The sequence below is a fragment of the Monodelphis domestica genome, chromosome 1 (genome assembly GCF_027887165.1).
Source record: "Monodelphis domestica isolate mMonDom1 chromosome 1, mMonDom1.pri, whole genome shotgun sequence".
NCBI classification, from domain to species: domain Eukaryota; kingdom Metazoa; phylum Chordata; class Mammalia; order Didelphimorphia; family Didelphidae; genus Monodelphis; species Monodelphis domestica.
This window is the reverse complement of record NC_077227.1, coordinates 89,126,912-89,146,028: the sequence shown is the minus strand read 5'-3', so window position 1 is coordinate 89,146,028 and position 19,117 is coordinate 89,126,912. Positions and strand designations below refer to the sequence as shown.

The 19,117-nt window shown below is 35.5% G+C and overlaps 1 protein-coding gene across 1 annotated transcript in view; it reads left to right on the top strand.

Moving 5' to 3' along the window:
* Positions 1–19,117, top strand: part of ACADSB (acyl-CoA dehydrogenase short/branched chain) — a 54,795-nt gene that overhangs the window by 9,397 nt on the left and 26,281 nt on the right. Inside the window, exon 4 of the mRNA XM_056802888.1 lies at positions 4,128–4,334. Coding sequence (XP_056658866.1) covers positions 4,128–4,334 — 207 coding nt within the window. The remainder of the gene's footprint in view (positions 1–4,127; positions 4,335–19,117) is intronic.

The following is a 19,117-nucleotide window of genomic DNA, read 5'->3' as shown; positions in this document are numbered from 1 at the left end:
AAGTTACAGACAAAATGTTTGTCATTTCAGTTTAAGTACCATTTATTATTTTGGAAAACATATTTGGAAAAATGAGGATTGAAAAATAAGACTTTTCATATCAGCCTTAGTCCTCAAATATTCAGTAGGAAAATTGTAGAACATCAGAAACCTATTAAAGTGAAGAATTCATTGTGTAGGACAATGGTTTTGCTATAAAATCAGCATTAAATGGAATGTTACTTCAAACTGGCCTGCCATCTCATTTTTTCTCTATAGTATAATGATTATAATGTAGAATTAGTATAACCATTTCCAACATAATTGACCATAAATTAAAGAACATAAAATATAGTTGTAACCACAAGAGGTTTCCCTCTATCTCTCCTTTCTTCTTTGCTAAATGATTCGAGGACCAAATATAGAAGACTATGTTCTAAATCTACTATATATTAATTTATACACAAGTAAGATCGTTAGAAGGTTTTATCATAATGATCCTGTTAGACCTTATCCAAAACTGATAATTTTGAAAATATTTAGTTTTTTCCCACTTTGATTTGTGCTGAAAGTGTTGGATTTAACAACTTTGATTCAAAGACCTAAGAGCTAAAATACTCATATCTTTCATCTAAATAATTATATTTACTTTCCTTTTAGATTCAAGAATTTTGAAATATTGGGTTAATCACTTTTCTCAATATCATGTGTTCCTATCAGCTTTTCCCAAACACTTCCAGTCCTCAGGGATGTACTATGAATTCTTCTGGTTCTTAACATATGAGATACTACATTAATTTTCTTTTTATGTCCAGTATGACAAATTAGATTATAAGTCCTTTAAGAAGTAAGCTTTTTCTTTAAAAATTTTCTTTAAAAAAATTTTAAAAGAATGTTTCTTTTTATTTCTAATACCTCATTTCTTCATATAGTGCCCTTTAGCCAACAAGAGCTCAATGAATGTTTATTGTTAATGATTTCTTCATCTACATCACATTTAATATTGACTATGGATTAAGGTGATATAATCATGATGTTGACTGCAAGTTTCATCCTGCTTTTCCTATAAGCGCAGATGGCTTAGTAGGAAAGTGCCCTAGAAAAGCATTTGTCTTTTAACCTTTTAACCTTTATTGATACAACTTCTTTCATCGCAGTATATATAGCAGGATTGGTGTCAGAAAGTCTCATCTTCTTGAGTTCAAATGTAGCCTCAGACATTTACTAGCTGTGTGACCCTGGACAACTCACCTAATCCTGTTTACCTCAGTTCCTCATCTGTAAAGTGAGCTGGAAAAGGAAATGGCAAAGCACTCTAGTATCGAGAAATCAAAAAATCAGTAAAACCCCAAATGGGATCACAAAGAGTTGGGCATGACAAACAACTGAATAGCAACTTAACTAAATTTGTCTCACTGGTATGCATTATAGCAGTCCCTAAAAGTCCATCGTGATAGTCATAGCATCCAAAGCCTCCAGTCTTCACATCTGTAAAATAAGGTGGCTAGATTAGGTGACTTCTAAAGGTCTCTTCCAGTTCTAATTCTAGAGCCTCATAAAGGACAAGAGGTTTATATTTAAAAACAAAAACCCAGCTGAGTGGCTCAGTGGATTGAGAGTCAGGCTCATAGACGGGAGGTCTTGGGTTCCAATGTGAACTCAGACACTGCCTAGCTGTGTGACCCTGGGCAAGTCACTTAACCCACATTGATTAGCCCTTACCACTCTTCTGCCTTAGAATCAATACAGATGGAAGGTAAGGGTTTAAAAAAATAAAATAAAAACAAAAACCACCCCAAATGTGAACTAAAAACATTGGACTTATTCCCATTCTACTTCCTGTTCCAGGCACTCTTCTATAATTTATTATATGTATTGTACTAGAGATGATGATAATACTCTACAAAAAAAAAAATTGAGTTCAAATGTGCCCTAATTTATAATAATTCTGTTCTTTCATAACTTAATTTATGACATAATAAAAACAGCCCTAAGTTTTGAGCCAGAGATCTAGGTCGAGATTGTGGCTCTGCTTCTTATTAAGTTATAGAGTCTAGGAAAGTTACTTTCCTTTGTGTGCCATATTCTCATCTTTGTCATGAAGGAAATAATCTTGATCCTAGGAGATCCCAGTTTTTTAGTTGTACACAACATGGAAAAAATTAATGCAAGTTGAGTGATTATAATTATTAATTACATATAGCTTCAATTCAGTTCAACTGTATGATTGCTAACATGGTATGTGATACCAGTCGATTAATACAACATTTGTAAAAGACAAGGAGTTAGTACTAGTACCTATGGCCCTGCTTAATTATATACGCTACCTAACTAGATTCCTCATCCTTAAAGGAAGGGGTTCTTCAAGGTGGCCTGAATTACTAAGATCTCTTACAACCCTAAATTGATGATCCTGAAACTCTGGTTAGATCTGATAAAAATACATGAGCAGGCAAAAGAGCTATGGTTTCATCATTATAGGAACCTCCCACATGAAGACCCTCCCTTAAAAGAAGACCCAATAAAATATTGCATTAAAAATAAATCAATATGACTCAGGGGAAGGCAGGAATCTTTGGAATCTTTTCCATCTCTCTTCAAGTTACACTTTGATTCTTACAAGGAGAGCAGATCCTGAAATGATGAATCAAATGTGAGACTTGTGTCCAAATACTCTTATTCAAGTAAAGATTTTCGTTTATTGTTATGCCTTACAATTTTCATGATGATTATTTTCATATAGAAACAAAGGTTCTTAAGTTATATATGACTTACTTTTAGCTGTTAATTTTCAAAAGTGGCAACTGGATCATGATCAGAAAGGACCCTACTCTTAGTATGCTAATTATACCACGACTTTCCACCTGTTAGACCTCAATTCTTTTAAAACATTTTTTTTTAATATTTGCTAAACAACTAACATATCTGGAGAGAAGAAAAAGGAATAACAGATGTTTTTCTTTACCCATATACTTAAAATTACTGGCATGCTAGGTAGAATTTTATAGTCATTATTCTTTATTTGTCATATTAGCTTCAGGAGTAGAATGGTAAATCTCCTTTATGGAAACTAAGACAGTAGTAAAGGAAGGAACTGTGTGATTTCAATGAAAATTTCACTCAGTACCCTTAACACAGTTAATATTCTACCCCATGCCAAGGAGTGGAACATGCTAGACTAAGAACATGCCCCTAAGTTGTTGACAGCAGTCTAGTACACAATTCTGCATAGCATAGTACATTAAGCAGTAAACATCCTGAACTCTGAAAAGTTATATTTGTTTTGATTGTCCACTTGCCACCTTAGTTTGGAGAATTAAATTATTAAAGAGAAACAGTGGAGGTAGGAAGGATTGTTAAAAGTAAGCTGGGAAGGGGGCAGCTGGGTAGCTCAGTGGATTGAGAGCCAGGCCTAGAGACAGGAGGTCCTAAGTTCAAATCTGGCCTTAGATATTTCCTAGCTATGTGACCCTGGGCAAATCATTTAACCCTCATTGCCTAGGCCTTAACACTCTTCTGCCTTGAACCAATTAACAGTAGTTATTCTAAGATGTAAAGTAAGAGTTTTAAAAAAAAAGTAAGCTGAGTACAAAGATGTAGATAATACACAGTATTGATTCTAAGATGTAAAGTAAGAGTTTAAAAAAAAAAGTAAGCTGAGTACAAAGACGTAGATAATTCTCCTTAGAGAAGTTTTAAATCTATATAGTAAGGGGATATATTGATTAAAAAATCTGATACATTCTTCAACAGAATTATAAGTTTCAACAGATAATCTGTTTGAACACTGTCATCTAAATATATTTTAAAGATATTATTCTGCTCTAATTTTCTTATGACTATATTTTCGCTACTTCTTTGGTTTTCTGAGCCAAACCAAGAAAGTAATCTGCTTTTGAGTTCATTATGTCATTGCCTTCTATTAAAAAAAGATTTTTTTTTAACTGACATAGAGGCCTTTGTACATTTTTTATGCAAACAGCATGGAGTGAAAATACCTTTTTTGTATATGTGATGGAATAGTCAGATAGTATGTAGAATATAAATATATGAATGGTTAAATTTACTTTTAAAACTTATTTCTTTTGTAAGAAATTGCCTCACATCATCATCATCTATTAATTTATTTTTCTTGTTTTCTTCTCCAGTTGATGGGTATTGAAATTGAAACAAAATATGGCGGGACAGGAGCTTCATTTTTTTCCTCTATCCTAGCAATAGAGGAATTAGCAAAGGTTGATGCATCTGTATCTGTTTTGTGTGACATCCAGAATACATTAATCAATACATTGATAAGAAAATGTGGAACAGAAGAACAAAAGGCAACCTACTTGATCAGGCTGGCTAAAGACACAGTGAGTTAAAAGAATTTTTCAAATTAATTAATTCTTTGAAAATTTAAAATATTTCTGTTGTCTAAAATCAACAAATATTAATAATATATGCATTATATGAGGGACTTAAAAAACTAAGCAACAATCTTATTTTAAAATCTGAAATATTTTCTCATGCATAAATGATTTGTTTTCTACATAAATACCATTTCTAGTTAAATGATTAATTGAAGGAGCTTTCTAAATATGGTCAGTTCTCATTTAATGTAAGGGGACCATCCCACAGAACTTCCTCTCCCCTTTGCGGGATCTCCTGGTTGCCCCATCTGCTCCATTTTCTGCAGCCCCCCCAAGCCAGAGCAACTTGTACCTTGAACACCTTACCCTGAACAGCTTCAGAGCTTTATTTGGAGGACACCTGGCTAGGGACTGCACTGGAACTACTGAGAGGGGAACCAAGATGGCAGAATAGAGGAAGGATTCAGAGCTGGAACTACAACCAAAAATAACCTTAGCAAAACTAAGTATAATCCTTCAAGAGAAAAAATGAATATTTATTGAAATAGAGTATTTTCAACCATTCCTAATTTTAAAAAATCAGAACTGAATAGAAAATTTTACTTTCAAATATAAGACTCAGAAGAAGCATTAAAAAAATAGACATGAAAGATCATAAGGGACTCAGTAAGTTTAAATTGTTACCTTTCTATTTGGGAAGATTTAACCTCTAAGAACTTTATCATCGTGCAGGAATGAGTTGATTATGTTGGAATGAATTTTTAAATGGATGGATGAGAAAGAAGGGAAGAGAGAGGAAAATATCTCACATAAAAGAAGTATGCAAAGAAGAGCTTTTACAATAGAAGAGAAAATGATGGGAAGATGGGTAACACTTGATCCTTACTGTCATCTAAATTGGTTCAAAGAGGAAAAACTACATGTACTCACTCAATTGGATAGGAAACAAAGGGGAGTGAAAAAGAAGAAAGGTGAATGGTGATAAAAGAAAGGATGGATAAATGGAAGCAATGGTCAAAAGCAAAGCAGACTTTAGAAAAATAACAGGATAAAAACGGAGAGAGATATAAGCAGAAGAAAATAGGATAGAGAGAAATTCACAGTTAGTAAATATAATTAGTAAATTTTAAAAAGTGAATATGAATGGAATGTACTTACCCATAAAATGGAAATAGCAAAATAGAATAGGAACCAGAATCCAACAATATGTTATTTATAAGAAACAAAATTGAAACAGAGGAATACAGAGTTAAAATAAAGGGCTGGAGCAGAATCTCTTATGTTTCAGTTGAAGGAAAAAGGCAGAATTAACATCCTAATCTTAGACAAAGCAAAAGAAAAATAGATCTGATTAAAATAGATAAGCAAGGAAACTTTGTCTTGTTAAAAAGAACTAGAAAGAATAACATTCATCTGGAAAGACAAAAGATCAAGAATGTTGGGAGAATTGGTAGGAGAAAAAATGTGAAGGAGGATAGCCTAGAAGTACCTTTGCAACCTGTATTACAAAGACAGAGGTCATCAAAACAACTTGATACTGGCTAAAAAAGAATAGAGTGCTGGATCAGTAGAATAGATTAGGCAATAATGCAAAGTAGTAAAAGACCATAACAATCTAGTGTTTGGGAATCCCAAAGTCAAATTTTTGGAGTAGGAACTCTCCATTTGCAAAAATTGCTGAAAAAACTGGAATAAAATTTGTAAGAGACTAGGCATAGAGCAATAATACCTCACTTTGTATATCAAGGTAAAGTCAAATAGATAAATTTTAAAATGTAAATATAAGTAAAATAGATAAATTATACATAAAGGATGACAGTAGTAAATTATTAGAGCATGGAAAAATGTACCTGTCAGATCAATGGATACAGTAAGAGTTTCTGATCAAACACGAGATTTAGAAGAACAGGGGATGTAAAATGGATAATTTTGATAAAATGAAAGTAAAAAGGTTTTGTGTAAACCAAACAGCCAAAATTAGAAGGAAAACAAGAAATTTGGGACAGCATTTTTATAACAGATTTCTCTGAGAAAGGCCTCATTTCTTAAATATATGGGAAACTGAACTTAATATATAGAAATAAGAGCCATTCCTCAATTGATAAATGGTCAAATGATATAAACAGACACTTTTCAGAAGAAATCAAAGCTATCAAGTTACATGAAAAAAAGCTCTAAATCAGTACTGTTTAGAGAAATGCAAATTACAAGAATTCTCAGATACTGCCTCATACTTATCAGATTAGCTAGCATGACAGAAAAGAAAAAGGACAAATACTAGAGTAGATATGGAAAAATTGGGATACTAATGTACTGTTGGTATAGTTCTGAACTGGTCTATCCATTCTGGAGAACAATTTGGAACTATACTCAAAAGGGCAATAAGATTTTGACCCAGAAATATCCACACCATTTTCAAAAGAGATCAAAGGAGAGGGAAAAGGACTATTTTTTACCAAAATATTTATAGCAGCTCTTTTTGTAGTGGTGAAGAATTGGAAATGGAGGCAATGCCTATCAATTGGGGAATGGCTAAAGAAGTTGTATATAATTGTGATGGAATTCTGTTGTGGCATAATAAATGACAAGCAGGATATTCTCAGAAAAACCTGGAAAGACATATAGGAATTCATGCAAAATGAAGCAAATGCAGGAGAACATTATACACAGTAACAGCAATATTTTAAGGATGATCAACTGTCACTTCTGGGTAAGCATGACGGCAGTCTAAATGCGGGTTACTTCCTCTCCCCAGCACACACCGACAAAGACTACCCCAAAATATCTTAAAAATCATTTACAGAAGAATGGAGGAACTGTACATTGAAGGTACATTGGATTGGGGCTTTTCCAATCTATAAGAGGGTGAAAAAGCTTCCACCCAAATGCGAGTCAATCCACCCTCCCCCCCCACACCTATGGAGCCAGAGCCAGAGCCAGTGCACACCAAAATGAGTGAGCGAGGGGCACCTCTACAGTGAGCAAGGGGCACCTCTAGGTCCTTGGGAGCTGACTAGGACCACCAGGGACATATACCTGAAAGCAGCTAGGCAGGAAACCCCAGTGCTTGAGGGAGTGTAGACCTTAGGTGCTTGGATCCAGCATGCCCGCCAGAACCAGGGAGTGATTGAGGAACACCTCTAGAATGAGCAAGGGGCACTTCTAGGTCCTTGGGACCTGACTAGGATTGCTGGGGACTTACCCCTGAAAGCAGCTAGACCGGAAACTCAGGCGGGCAGGAGAGCATAGACCTTGAGTGCCCCTGGAAAGATAGCACAGAAAAGAGCTACAAAAGACTGCAGAGATTCGAAAGCTTGCTCCTTAACTCCATACACAGAGAACCTGCACAGCTCACTCAGATTTCTGACTAAAAAGGGAAGGTAAAACATCCATGAAAATGGCTAATTATGCACAGGAGCCTCAAAATCCTTCAAAAAAAACCCCCAAAAAAACAGTCACCTTCGATAATTTTTTACGGAGAAAAACCTTGGCTACAGAGGAAATACTGGATGAAATTCAAACAAAGGCAAAACCCACCCCAAAACTGAAATTACCCAAAAGCCCTGGAAGAATTTCAATTGGAGCTTATCAAAAAATGGAAGCCTTCTGGGTACAGAAGTGGGAAATGGTTAAAAAAAAAATGAAATCATAGCTGAATACCAAAAGGTTAAAGCAGAAAACCAAAAGATTATAACAAAAATCAGACCTTAAGGACCAGAATTGAGAAACTGGAAACCAATGATCTTCAAAACAACAAGAATTAATAAAGCAAAGTCAAAAGACTGACAAAAAATAGAAGAAAACATAAAATATCTCACTGACAAGGTGACAGATCAGGAAAACAGTGGAAGGAGAGACAATTTGGGAATCATTGGTCTACCTGAAAAGCCAGAAATAACTAGAAACCTTGACACCATACTACAAGAGATCATCCAAGAAAACTTCCCTGAAGTTCTTGAACAAGGGGGAAAAGTAGACATTGAAAGAGTTCATAGAACACCCTCTACACTACCCCCCCCCCAAAAAAAACAACTCCCAGAAATGTAATTTTCAAATTCCAGAGCTTTCAAGCTAAGGAGAAAATCCTACAAGAAGCCAAAAAGAGACAATTCAGATACAAAGGAGCACCAGTCAGGATCACACAAGTCCTGACAGCCTCCACACTAAAGGACTGCAAGGCCTGGAGAACGATATTCAGAAAGGCAAGAGAACTGGGTCTTCAACCAAGAATCACCTATCCATCAAAACTATATACTTCCAGAGGAAAGTATGGGCATTCAACAAAATAGAAGATTTCCAAGTATTTATAAGGAAAAGACCAGAACTAAGTGGAAATTTTGATATCCAAACACAAAGATTCAGAGAAACACGAAAAGGTAAATATGAAAAAGAGGGTTAAGGAGAAAAATGTCTTTTTTTTATTCAAATTCTTTTCTTTAAGGGCTACAATGAGATCAAATTATATATATGTATATATAAATATATATATTAATATATGGGGAAAATGTTACTTGTAACTCTCAAAAATATTTTTATTATCATAGTAAATAGAAGAATCATTCATAGGAAAGACTGGGGCATTAAAGGCTATAAAATGATATGCAAAAAGAGGGATGGGGGGAATCAATGATGGTATCAAGAGATACTTGAAGAAATAAAATGAATAGAATAATCTTTGTCACACAAAGATACACATGGGAAGCGGGGAGGGGAAGAATAATCTTATAAAAGGGAGAGGAAGGGAGTGCTAATAGGTAATATTTGAACATTACTCTCAGTGAAATCAATTCTGAGAGAGAAGAGCATCTAGATGCATTGGGATCTTGAAGTCTATCTTATCCTACAGGGTAAGGAAGAAGGGAAAACTAAGGGGGTAGAGGGGAAGGAGTTCAAAAAAAGGAAGGGAAGGAGAGGAGGGAGGGAACTTAACATCCCCTAAAATAACAAGAAGGGAACAAAAAGGGAGGGGCCAGAAAGGGAGCATATCAAGAAAGGGGATTAGGGGGATTGATTAAAAGTAAACCACTGGTTTAAAAGGATATAGCAAAAGAAGAAAGGACAGAACTAGGAAAGGATATCAAAATGCTAGGGAATTCAGAAGTGGCAATCATAACGTTGAACATGATTGGGATGAACTCACGCATAAAATGTAGACAAATAAGAGAGTGGATTGGAATCCAAAACCCTACCATATGTTGTCTATAAGAAACACACATGACATGGGTAGATACTCACAAGGTCAGAATTAAAGGTTGAAGCAAGACCTATTGGGTTTCAACTGACAGAAAGATGGCAGGAGTTGCAATCATGATATCTGACAAAGCCAAAGCAAAAATAGACCTGATTAAAAGGGATAGGGAAGGTAAATACATCCTGATAAAAGGGAGTATAGACAATGAGGAAATATCACTAATAAACATGTATGCACCAAATGGTATAGCACCCAAATTTCTAATGGAGAAACTAGTAGAATTGAAGGAGGAAACAAACATAGTAAAACTATACTAGTGGGAGACCTGAACCTACCACTATCAAATTTAGATAAATCAAATCAAAAAATAAATAAGAAAGAGGTAAAAGAGGTGAATGAAATTTTAGAAAAATTAGAGTTAATAGATATATGGAGAAAAATAAATAGGGACAAAAAGGAATACACCTTCTTTTCAGCAGCACATGGCACATTCACAAAGATTGACCATACTAGGTCATAAAAACATGGCATACAACTGCAGAAAAGCAGAAATAATAAATGCAACCTTTTTAGATCATATGGCAATAAAAGTAATGATCAATAAGGGTAAATGGAGAGCCAAATCAAAAATTAATTGGAAATTAAATAATATTCTCCAAAATCAGCTAGTTAGAAAACAAATCATAGAAAAAATTAATAATTTCATTGAAGAAAATGACAATGATGAGACATCCTTTCAAACTCTATGGGATGCAGACAAAACAGTAGTCAGGGGAAAATTTATATCCTTGAGTTCATATATTAACAAATTAGGGAGGGCAGAGATAAATGAATTGGACATGCAAATCAAAAAACTTGAAAGAGAACAAGTTAAAAACTCCCAGAAGAAAACCAAATTAGAGATCCTAAAAATTAAGGGAGAAATTAATGAGATGGAAAGTGATAGAACTAATGAACTAATAAATAAGACTAGAAGCCGGTATTTTGAAAAAAACAAAATAGACAAAGTATTGTTCAATCTAATAAAAAGAGAAAAGAGGAAAACCAAATTAACTGTATCATGGATGGAAAGGTAGAACTCACCTCCAATGAAGAGGAAATTAAGGCAATCATTAAAAACTATTTTGCCCAATTATATGGCAATAAATATGCCCATCTAGGTGATGTGCATGAATATTTACAAAAATATAAATTGCCTAGATTAACCGAAGAAGAAATAGAATTCTTAAATAATCCCATATCAGAAAAAGAAATTGAACAGGCCATCAAAGAACTCCCCAAGAAAAAATCCCCAGGGCCTGATGGATTCACAAGTGAATTCTATCAAACATTCAAAGAACAGCTAATCCCAATACTATACAAACTATTTGGCATAATAAGCAAAGAGGAAGTTCTACCAAATCCCTTTTATGACACAAATATGGTACTGATCCCCAAGCCAGGCAGGCCAAAAATGGAGAAAGAAAACTACAGACCAATCTCCTTAATGAACATAGATGCAAAAATCTTTTTTTAAACATTATTTCATTTGGTCATTTACAAACATTATTCATTGGAAACAGTGATCATTTTCTTTTCCTCCCCCTGTCGCCCTCCCACCACCTCTCCCATAGCCGATGCATGATTCCACTGGGTATCACATGTGTTCTTGATTCGAATCCATTTCCATGTTGTTGTTATTTGCACTAGAGTGTTCATTTAGAGTCTCTCCTCAGTCATTTCCCCTCAGCCCCTGTAGTCAAGCAGTTGCTTTTCATCAGTGTTTTTACTCCCACAGTTTATCCTCTGCTTGTGGATAGTGTTTTTCTCCTAGATCCCTGCAGATTTTTCAGGGACATTGCATTGACCCTAATGGAGAAGTCCATTACCTTCGATTGTACCTCAGTGTATAAGTCTCTGTGTACAATGTTTTCCTGGTTCTGCTCCTTACACTCTGCATCACTTCCTGGAGGTTGTTCCAGTCTCCATGGAATTCCTCCACTTTATTATTCCTTTTAGCACAATAGTATTCCATCACCAACATATACCACAATTTGTTCAACCATTCCCCAATTGAAGGGCATCCCCTCACTTTCCAATTTTTGGCCACCACAAAGAGTGCAGGTATGAATATTCTTGTACAACTCTTTTTCCTTATTATCTCTTTGGGGTACAAACCCAACAGTGCTATGGCTGGATCAAAGGGCAGACAGTCTTTTATCACCCTTTGGGCATAGTTCCAAATTGCCCTCCAGAATGGTTGGATCAATTCACAACTCCACCAGCAATGAATTAATGTCCCATACTCTGCCACATCCCCTCCAGCATTCGCTGCTTTCCTCTGCTGTCATGTTAGCCAATCTGCTAGGTGTGAGGTGGTACCTTAGAGTTGTTTTTGATATGCATCTCTCTGATTATAAGAGATTTAGAACACTTTTTCATGTGCTTATTAATAGTTTTGATTTCTTTATCTGAAAACTGCTTATTCATGTGCCTTGCCCATTTGTCAATTGGAGAATGGCTTGATTTTTTGAATATTGGTTTTGTTCTTTGTAAATTTGAGTAATTAAACCTTTGTCAGAGGTTGTTATGAAGATTGTTTCCCAATTTATTGCTTCCCTTCTGATTTTAGTTATATTGGTTTTGTTTGTACAAAAGCTTTTTAATTTTATGTAGTCAAAATTATATATTTTATATTTTATGACTCTTTCTATGTCTTGCTTGGTTTTAAAGTCTTTCCCTTCCCAAAGGTGTGACATGTATACTATTCTGTGCTTGCCTAATTTACTTATAGTTTCCTTCTTTATGTTCAAGTCATTCACCCATTTTGAATTTATCTTGGTGTAGGGTGTGAGGTGTTGATCCAAACCTAATCTCTCCCACACTGTCTTCCAATTTTCCCAGCAGTTTTTATTGAATAGTGGATTTTTGACCCAAAAGCTGGGATCTTTGGGTTTATCATATACTGTCTTTGCTGAGGTCACTTGCCCCAAGTCTATTCCACTGATCCTCCTTTCTGTCTCTTAGCCAGTACCAAATTGTTTTGATGACTGCTGCTTTGTAATATAGTTTGAGATCTGGGACTGCAAAGCCCCCTCCTTTGTATTTTTTTCATTATTTCCCTGGATATCCTTGATCCTTTGTTATTCCAAATGAACTTTGTTATGGTTTTTTCTAAATCAGTAAAGAAATTTTTTGGAAGTTCAATGGGTATGGCACTAAATAGATAGATAAGTTTGAGTAGGATGGTCATTTTTACTATATTGGCTCATCCTACCCAAGAGCAGTTAATGTTTTTCCAATTGCTCAGATCTAGTTTTAGTTGTGTGGAAAGTGTTTTGTAGTTGTGTTCATATAGTTTCTGTGTTTGTCTCGGGAGATAGATTCCTAGGTATTTTATTTTGTCTAAGGTGATTTTTAATGGGATTTCTCTTTCTAGTTTTTACTGCTGAGCTGTGTTGGAGATAAATAGAAATGCTGATGACTTATGTGGGTTTATTTGGTATCCTGCAACTTTGCTATAGTTGTTGATTATTTCATTTAGCTTTTTGATTGATTCTCTAGAATTCTTTAAGTAGACCATGTCATCTGCAAAGAGCTATAACTTGGTCTCCTCCTTGCATATTTTGATGCCTTCAATTTCTTTTTCTTCTCTAATTGCTACTGCTAGTGTTTCTAGTACAATGTCAAATAGTAGAGGTGATAATGAGCATCCTTGTTTCACTCCTGATGTTATTGGGAATGCATCTAGTTTATCCCCATTGCAGGTGATATTAGCTGATGGTTTTAGATATATACTGTTTATTATTTTTAGGAAAGACCCTTCTATTCCTATGCTTTCTAGTGTTTTTAATAGGAATGAGTATTGTATTCTATCAAAGGCTTTTTCTGTGTCTATTAAATAATCATGTGATTTTTGTTGGTTTGCTTGTTGATATCGTCGATTATGTGGATGGTTTTCCTAATATTGAACCAACCCTGCATCCCTGGTATAAATCCTACTTGATCATGGTGGATGACCCTTCTGATCACTTGTTGGAGTCTTTTTTCTAGTATCCTATTTAAGATTTTTGCATCTATATTCATTAGGGAGATTGGTCTATAATTTTCTTTCTCTGTTTTTGACCTGCCTGGATTTAGAATCAGTACCATGTTTGTTTCATAAAAGGAGTTTGGTAGAACTCCCTCTTTGCTTATTATGTCAAATAGTTTGCATAGTATTGGGATTAACTGTTCTCTGAATGTTTGATAGAATTCACTTGTGAATCCATCGGGCCCTGGGGATTTTTTCTTAGGAAGTTCTTTGATGGCCAGTTGGATTTCATTTTCTGATATGGAATTATTTAAGAATTCTATTTCTTCTTCTGTTAGTCTAGGCAGTTTGTATTTTTGTATATATTCATCCAGAACGCCTAGATTGGTGTATTTATTGCCATATAATTGGGCAAAGTAATTTTTAATGATTGCCTTGATTTCCTCTTCATTGGAGGTGATGTCCAGCTTTTCATCTTTGATGCTGTTAATTTGCTTTTCTTCTTTCCTTTTTTTAATTAGATTGACTAGTACTTTGTCTATTTTGTTTGTTTTTTTCAAAGTAACAGCTTCTATTCTTATTTATTAAAACAATACTTCTATCACTTTCTATTTTATTAATTTCTCCCTTAATTTTTAGGCTCTCTAGTTTGGTTTTCTTTTGGGGGGTTTTAATTTGTTTGCTTTTGAGTTTCTTTATTTGCATTTCCAATTCTTTGATCTCTGCTCTCCCTAGTTTGTTAATATATGCACTCAGGGATATGAATTTACCTGTGATTACTGCTTTGGCTGTATCCCAAAAGGTTTGAAAGGATGTCTCGCTGTTGTCATTTCCCTCGATGAAATTATTAATTGTTTCTATGATTTCTTCTCTAACTAAAAGATTTTGGAGTATCATATTGTTCAATTTCCAATTAATTTTTATTTGGTTTTCCACGTACCATTACTGATCATTATTTTTATTGCCTTGTGATCTGAAAAGGCTGCATTTATTATTTCTGCTTTTCTGCATTTGTATGCCATGTTTCTGTGACCTAATGTATGGTCAATCTTTGTGAATGTGCCATGTGGTGCTGAGAAGAAGGTGTATTCCTTTTTGTCCCTATTTATTTTTCTCCATATGTCTATTAACTAATTTTTCTAAGATTTCATTCACTTCTTTTCACTTTCTTATTTTTTGATTTGATTTATCTAAATTTGATAATGATTGGTTCAAATCTCCCATTAATATGGTTTTACTGTCTATTTCTTCCTTCAATTCTCCTAGTTTCTCCATTAGAAATTTGGGTGCTATACCATTTGGTGCATACAATGCTGATTAGTGATATTTCCTCATTGTCTATATTCCCTTTTAACAGAATATATTTACCTTCCCTATTCCTTTTGATCAGGTCTATTTGTGCTTTGGCTTTGTCAGATATCATGATTGCAATTCCTGCCTTCTTTCTGTCAGTTGAGACCCAAAAGGTCTCACTCCATCCTTTAATTTTAACCTTGTGAGTATCAACCCACCTCATATGTGTTTCTTGAAAACAACAATAGGTAGTAGGTTTTGGATTCTAATCCATTCTGTTATTCGTCTATGTTTTATGGGTGAGTTCATCCCATTCACGTTCAAAGTTATGATTGTCATTTGTGGACTCCCTGGCATTTTGATATCCTTCCCTAATTCTAACCTTTCTTCTTTAGCTCTAACTTTTTACTCCAGTGATTTATCTTAAAGCAGTCCCCCTTGTCCCCTCCCTTGATATGTTTCCATTTCTAGCCCCTCCCTTTTTGTTCTCTCCCTCTCCCCCCTCTCCTTCCCTCCCTTTTTGTGTTCCCTTCCTCCCTACCCCCCTTGGTTTTCCTTTCTCCCTACCCTTGTTGGGTAAGATAGAATTCAAGATCCCATTGGATCTGGATGTTCTTCCCTCTCAGAGTTGATTTCCCTGAGAGTAAGGTTTAAGTAAAAACTCTTCCTCTCCTTCTTATAGGAGTTTTTTTCCCCTCCCCTTCCCGTGTGAATCTTTGTGTGAGAAAGATTATTCTATTTGTTTTTTCTCTTCCCCCTATTTACACATTATATTTTCCACATATTAATATATAGATTGATATAAATGTAGTCTTTATAGAAGAGAGTTTGAATAAAAGAAAAGATAACAATTTTCTCCTTTTCCCTTTCCTTCATATTTACCTTTTCAGGTATTCCATGCTCTTTGTTTTTCAATATCGAACTTTCCACAGTGCTCTGGTCTTATCTTTGCAAAAACTTGGAAATCTATTTTGTTGAATGCCCATACTTTCCCTTGGAAGTATATAGTCATTTTTTATGGATAGCTGATTCTTGGTTGAAGATCCAGCTCTCTTACCTTTCTGAAAATCATGTTCCATGCCTTACAATCATTCAGAGTGGAACTTGTAAGTTCTTGTGTGACCCTGATTGGCATTCCTTTATATCTAAATTGTCTTTTTCTGACTTCTTGTAAGATTTTTTCTTTTGCTTGAAAGCTTTGGAATTTGGCAATTACATTCCTGGGAGTTGTCTTTTGGGGATTTAGTGTAGAGGGTGTTCTGTGAGCTCTTTCAATGCCTGTATTGCCCCCTTGTTCTAGAATCTCTGGGCTATTTTCTTTGATTGTATCTTGTATTACAATGTCGAGTTTGCTGTTTATTTCTGGCTTTTCTGGTAGTCTGATTATTCTCAAATTATCTCTTCCTCTATTTTCTAAGTCTGTCACTTTGTTAGTGAGATATTTTATGTTCTTTTCTAATTTCTTGATCTTTTGGCTTTGCTTTATTGATTCTTGCTCTTTTTCAAGATCATTGTGTTCCAGTTGCCTGGTTCTGACCTTTAAAGCCTGGTTTTCCTTTTCAGTTTGGTCAAACCAGTTTTGTAGTTGCATGAATTCCTTTTGCATTATTTCCCAGTTTCCCTGCCAGAAGGGTTCCATCTTTTTTATCATTTCCAATTCAAATTCTTCAGGAGTTTGTGGAGAGTTTCCTTTTCCTTTGGAAGGTTTCGGAGCATTTGCTTGTGTTTCCTCTTCTGTCTCCTCTGTATTTTGTATTTTTGCTCCATAAAATGTGTCCAAAGTTGCCCCCTTCTTCTTGTTTTTCTTGGTGTTTTGAAGCTTTTGTTCTTTTGTGCTCTGTTTGCCATCTCTATCTGAATGGGGAGGACTAGCTCTTCTTATATCTGTCTGGTGTTCAGAGGCTTTAGCCCCAGGCAAATTGTCCATTCTCTGCAGCTATTCTGTCTTCCCAGGGAAGCCAGGAATTTACTGGTGTTTCAGTGTTACTGCTCTCCTCAATTCCCTCCCGATGCTTCTCTGTTGCCTTACTTCCACGCTCTGAGCCTGGCTTGGCACTGTCTGCAGGTATTTCAGTGCCTTTGCTGGCCAGAAAACCCTGCACTCTGAGGGGGAAGGGGCTGTGGTTTCCCAGAGCTCTGAGGGCTCCTGATAGGATTAACTTCAGGTTGGACTGAGTATGCTCTGACACAGGGACCTTCTGTGAGACTCAGATGGAAGGATCCAGCCAGGGGGCTACAGGCTCCCCCCCCTTCTCTCTCTGTTCCCCTGCTGTCTGTGTTGGGTGCCCTCACGACTGGGTCAGGTTGTTTTCAGGATGCGGCCTTCAGAATAGCCGGCCCTGAGGTCCTTTTGCCGGCTCTGAGGTTCTAGCTGCTGCCTCGGACTCAGCGCTCTGGATTGGGGGGGATGGGTCCTGGGACCTTCCTTCTGCCTATCCCTTAGATCCGAGTGATCTCAGGTTCTGGCTTTTGGGGGGCCGTACCTTTTGATCCAGGTCCAGGAGGAGGGTTCCCAGGGTCTATCCTGTTGTTCGTTTTGAATTTCGGTGCCCTAGGAGCATACAGTTTGAGATTGGTAAGGAAGGGTTTTCCGAGATCTGAACTTTAGCTCTGTCTAAGCCACCATCTTGACTGGAAGACAGATGCAAAAATCTTAAACAGGATACTAGCAGAAAGACTCCAGTAAGTAATCACGGGTGTTTTTTATAAACTATGATCAAGTGGGATTTATACCAGGAATGCAAGGATGGTTCAATATCTGGAAAACCATCCACATAATTGACCATATCAACAAGCAAACCAACAAAAATCACATGATTATCTCAATAGACACAGAAAAAGCTTTTGAAAAAATACAATACTCATTCCTATTGAAAACACTAGAAAGTATAGGAATAGAAGGGTCTTTCCTAAAAATAATACATAGTATTTATCTAAAACCATCTGCCAACATCATCTGCAATGGGGATAAACTAGATGCATTCCCAATAAGATCAGGAGTGAAACAAGGATGCCCATTATCACCTTTATTATTCAACATTGTACTAGAAACACTGGCAGTAGCAATTAGAGAAGAAAAAGAAATTGAAAATATTAAAATAGGCAATGAGAAGACCAAGCTGTCACTCTTTGAGGATGAGTGTTGACTGTATTAACCTCCAGCCCAGGTTTGATTTCTGTCCCAAGTATTCATTTTTCTTTGGAGAAGTCTGTGCCTCACTCTTCCAGGTGAGCTCCCCCCTCAGGAGTTTGTTTCCTCTCATTTTGGGAACTATAGACTCTTTCATAGTCTGAGAAGTGAGGAGAAAGAATTGCCTCAACTCCCCGAATTCCAGAAAAGTCCCTCATTTGGGGAAAATTTCCATTTTCCCCCACCCCGAAAATCTATTCCCTTGAAGAGAAAGGGAGCAGGGATAACAGAACAAACCTTTCCCTTCCATCACCAAATCTTTCCTTCATTTTCTTTCGTTCTTTCTTCTTCTGCAATTTATATCTTTGACTCTTTCCCTTTCCCCCCACTTCCTAGGTTCCTGTTTTGTGTTGAACTTGCTGCTTTTTTCATATTGAAAAGATGACACCCCAGAACCAAAAAATAAATAGGAAATGAGGAAAAACAAAAACAAAACAAAACAAAAAAGAATATGTTGACAGATGTAGCTTCTTTTGACCGCTTTGTTATGGTAATTGATCTATATTAGATAAACTTACTTAAACAATAATGATAATATGTTTCAGATCTATTCATTCACCCATTTTCCATCTTTTGGCATTAACACCCTGTTTGAATAGGTTAAATAGTTTCCCCAATTCCATTTCATTTTATGGCTATTTTTAATTTTTTCTGCTTTGGTAGTTTCTGATCTTTGTTTTAAAAATGAATAGTCTTACTATAACAAACAGCAGATTCAGTAGTGACTTCCACATCTGTAACCAAATTTTTCTGTATGTTCTAGTATAACCAGCTACATATCTTGTGATACTCAAATTGTAATGTTCATATTGTCCAGTATTTTTTCAGCTGTTATATAGCTATGAGGCTTCTGTTTAGTCTTCAAGCTTGTGACCTCTTATTTCTTCCTTTCAGCATATTTTTCACTAACTCTGTATTTCCACTTTTACATAAAACCCCCAAATATCAAAGTATTTGTTGATTTGGTTTAAATATATGTATATATTAAAAATCAAAATCATTGATTTTTTTAGTCAAAACCATGTTTTCCACCTGGGTAATAACTTCTAATGCAAATTCTTGATCAATGTTCTATAATAATATGTAGTTATTTTTATTTT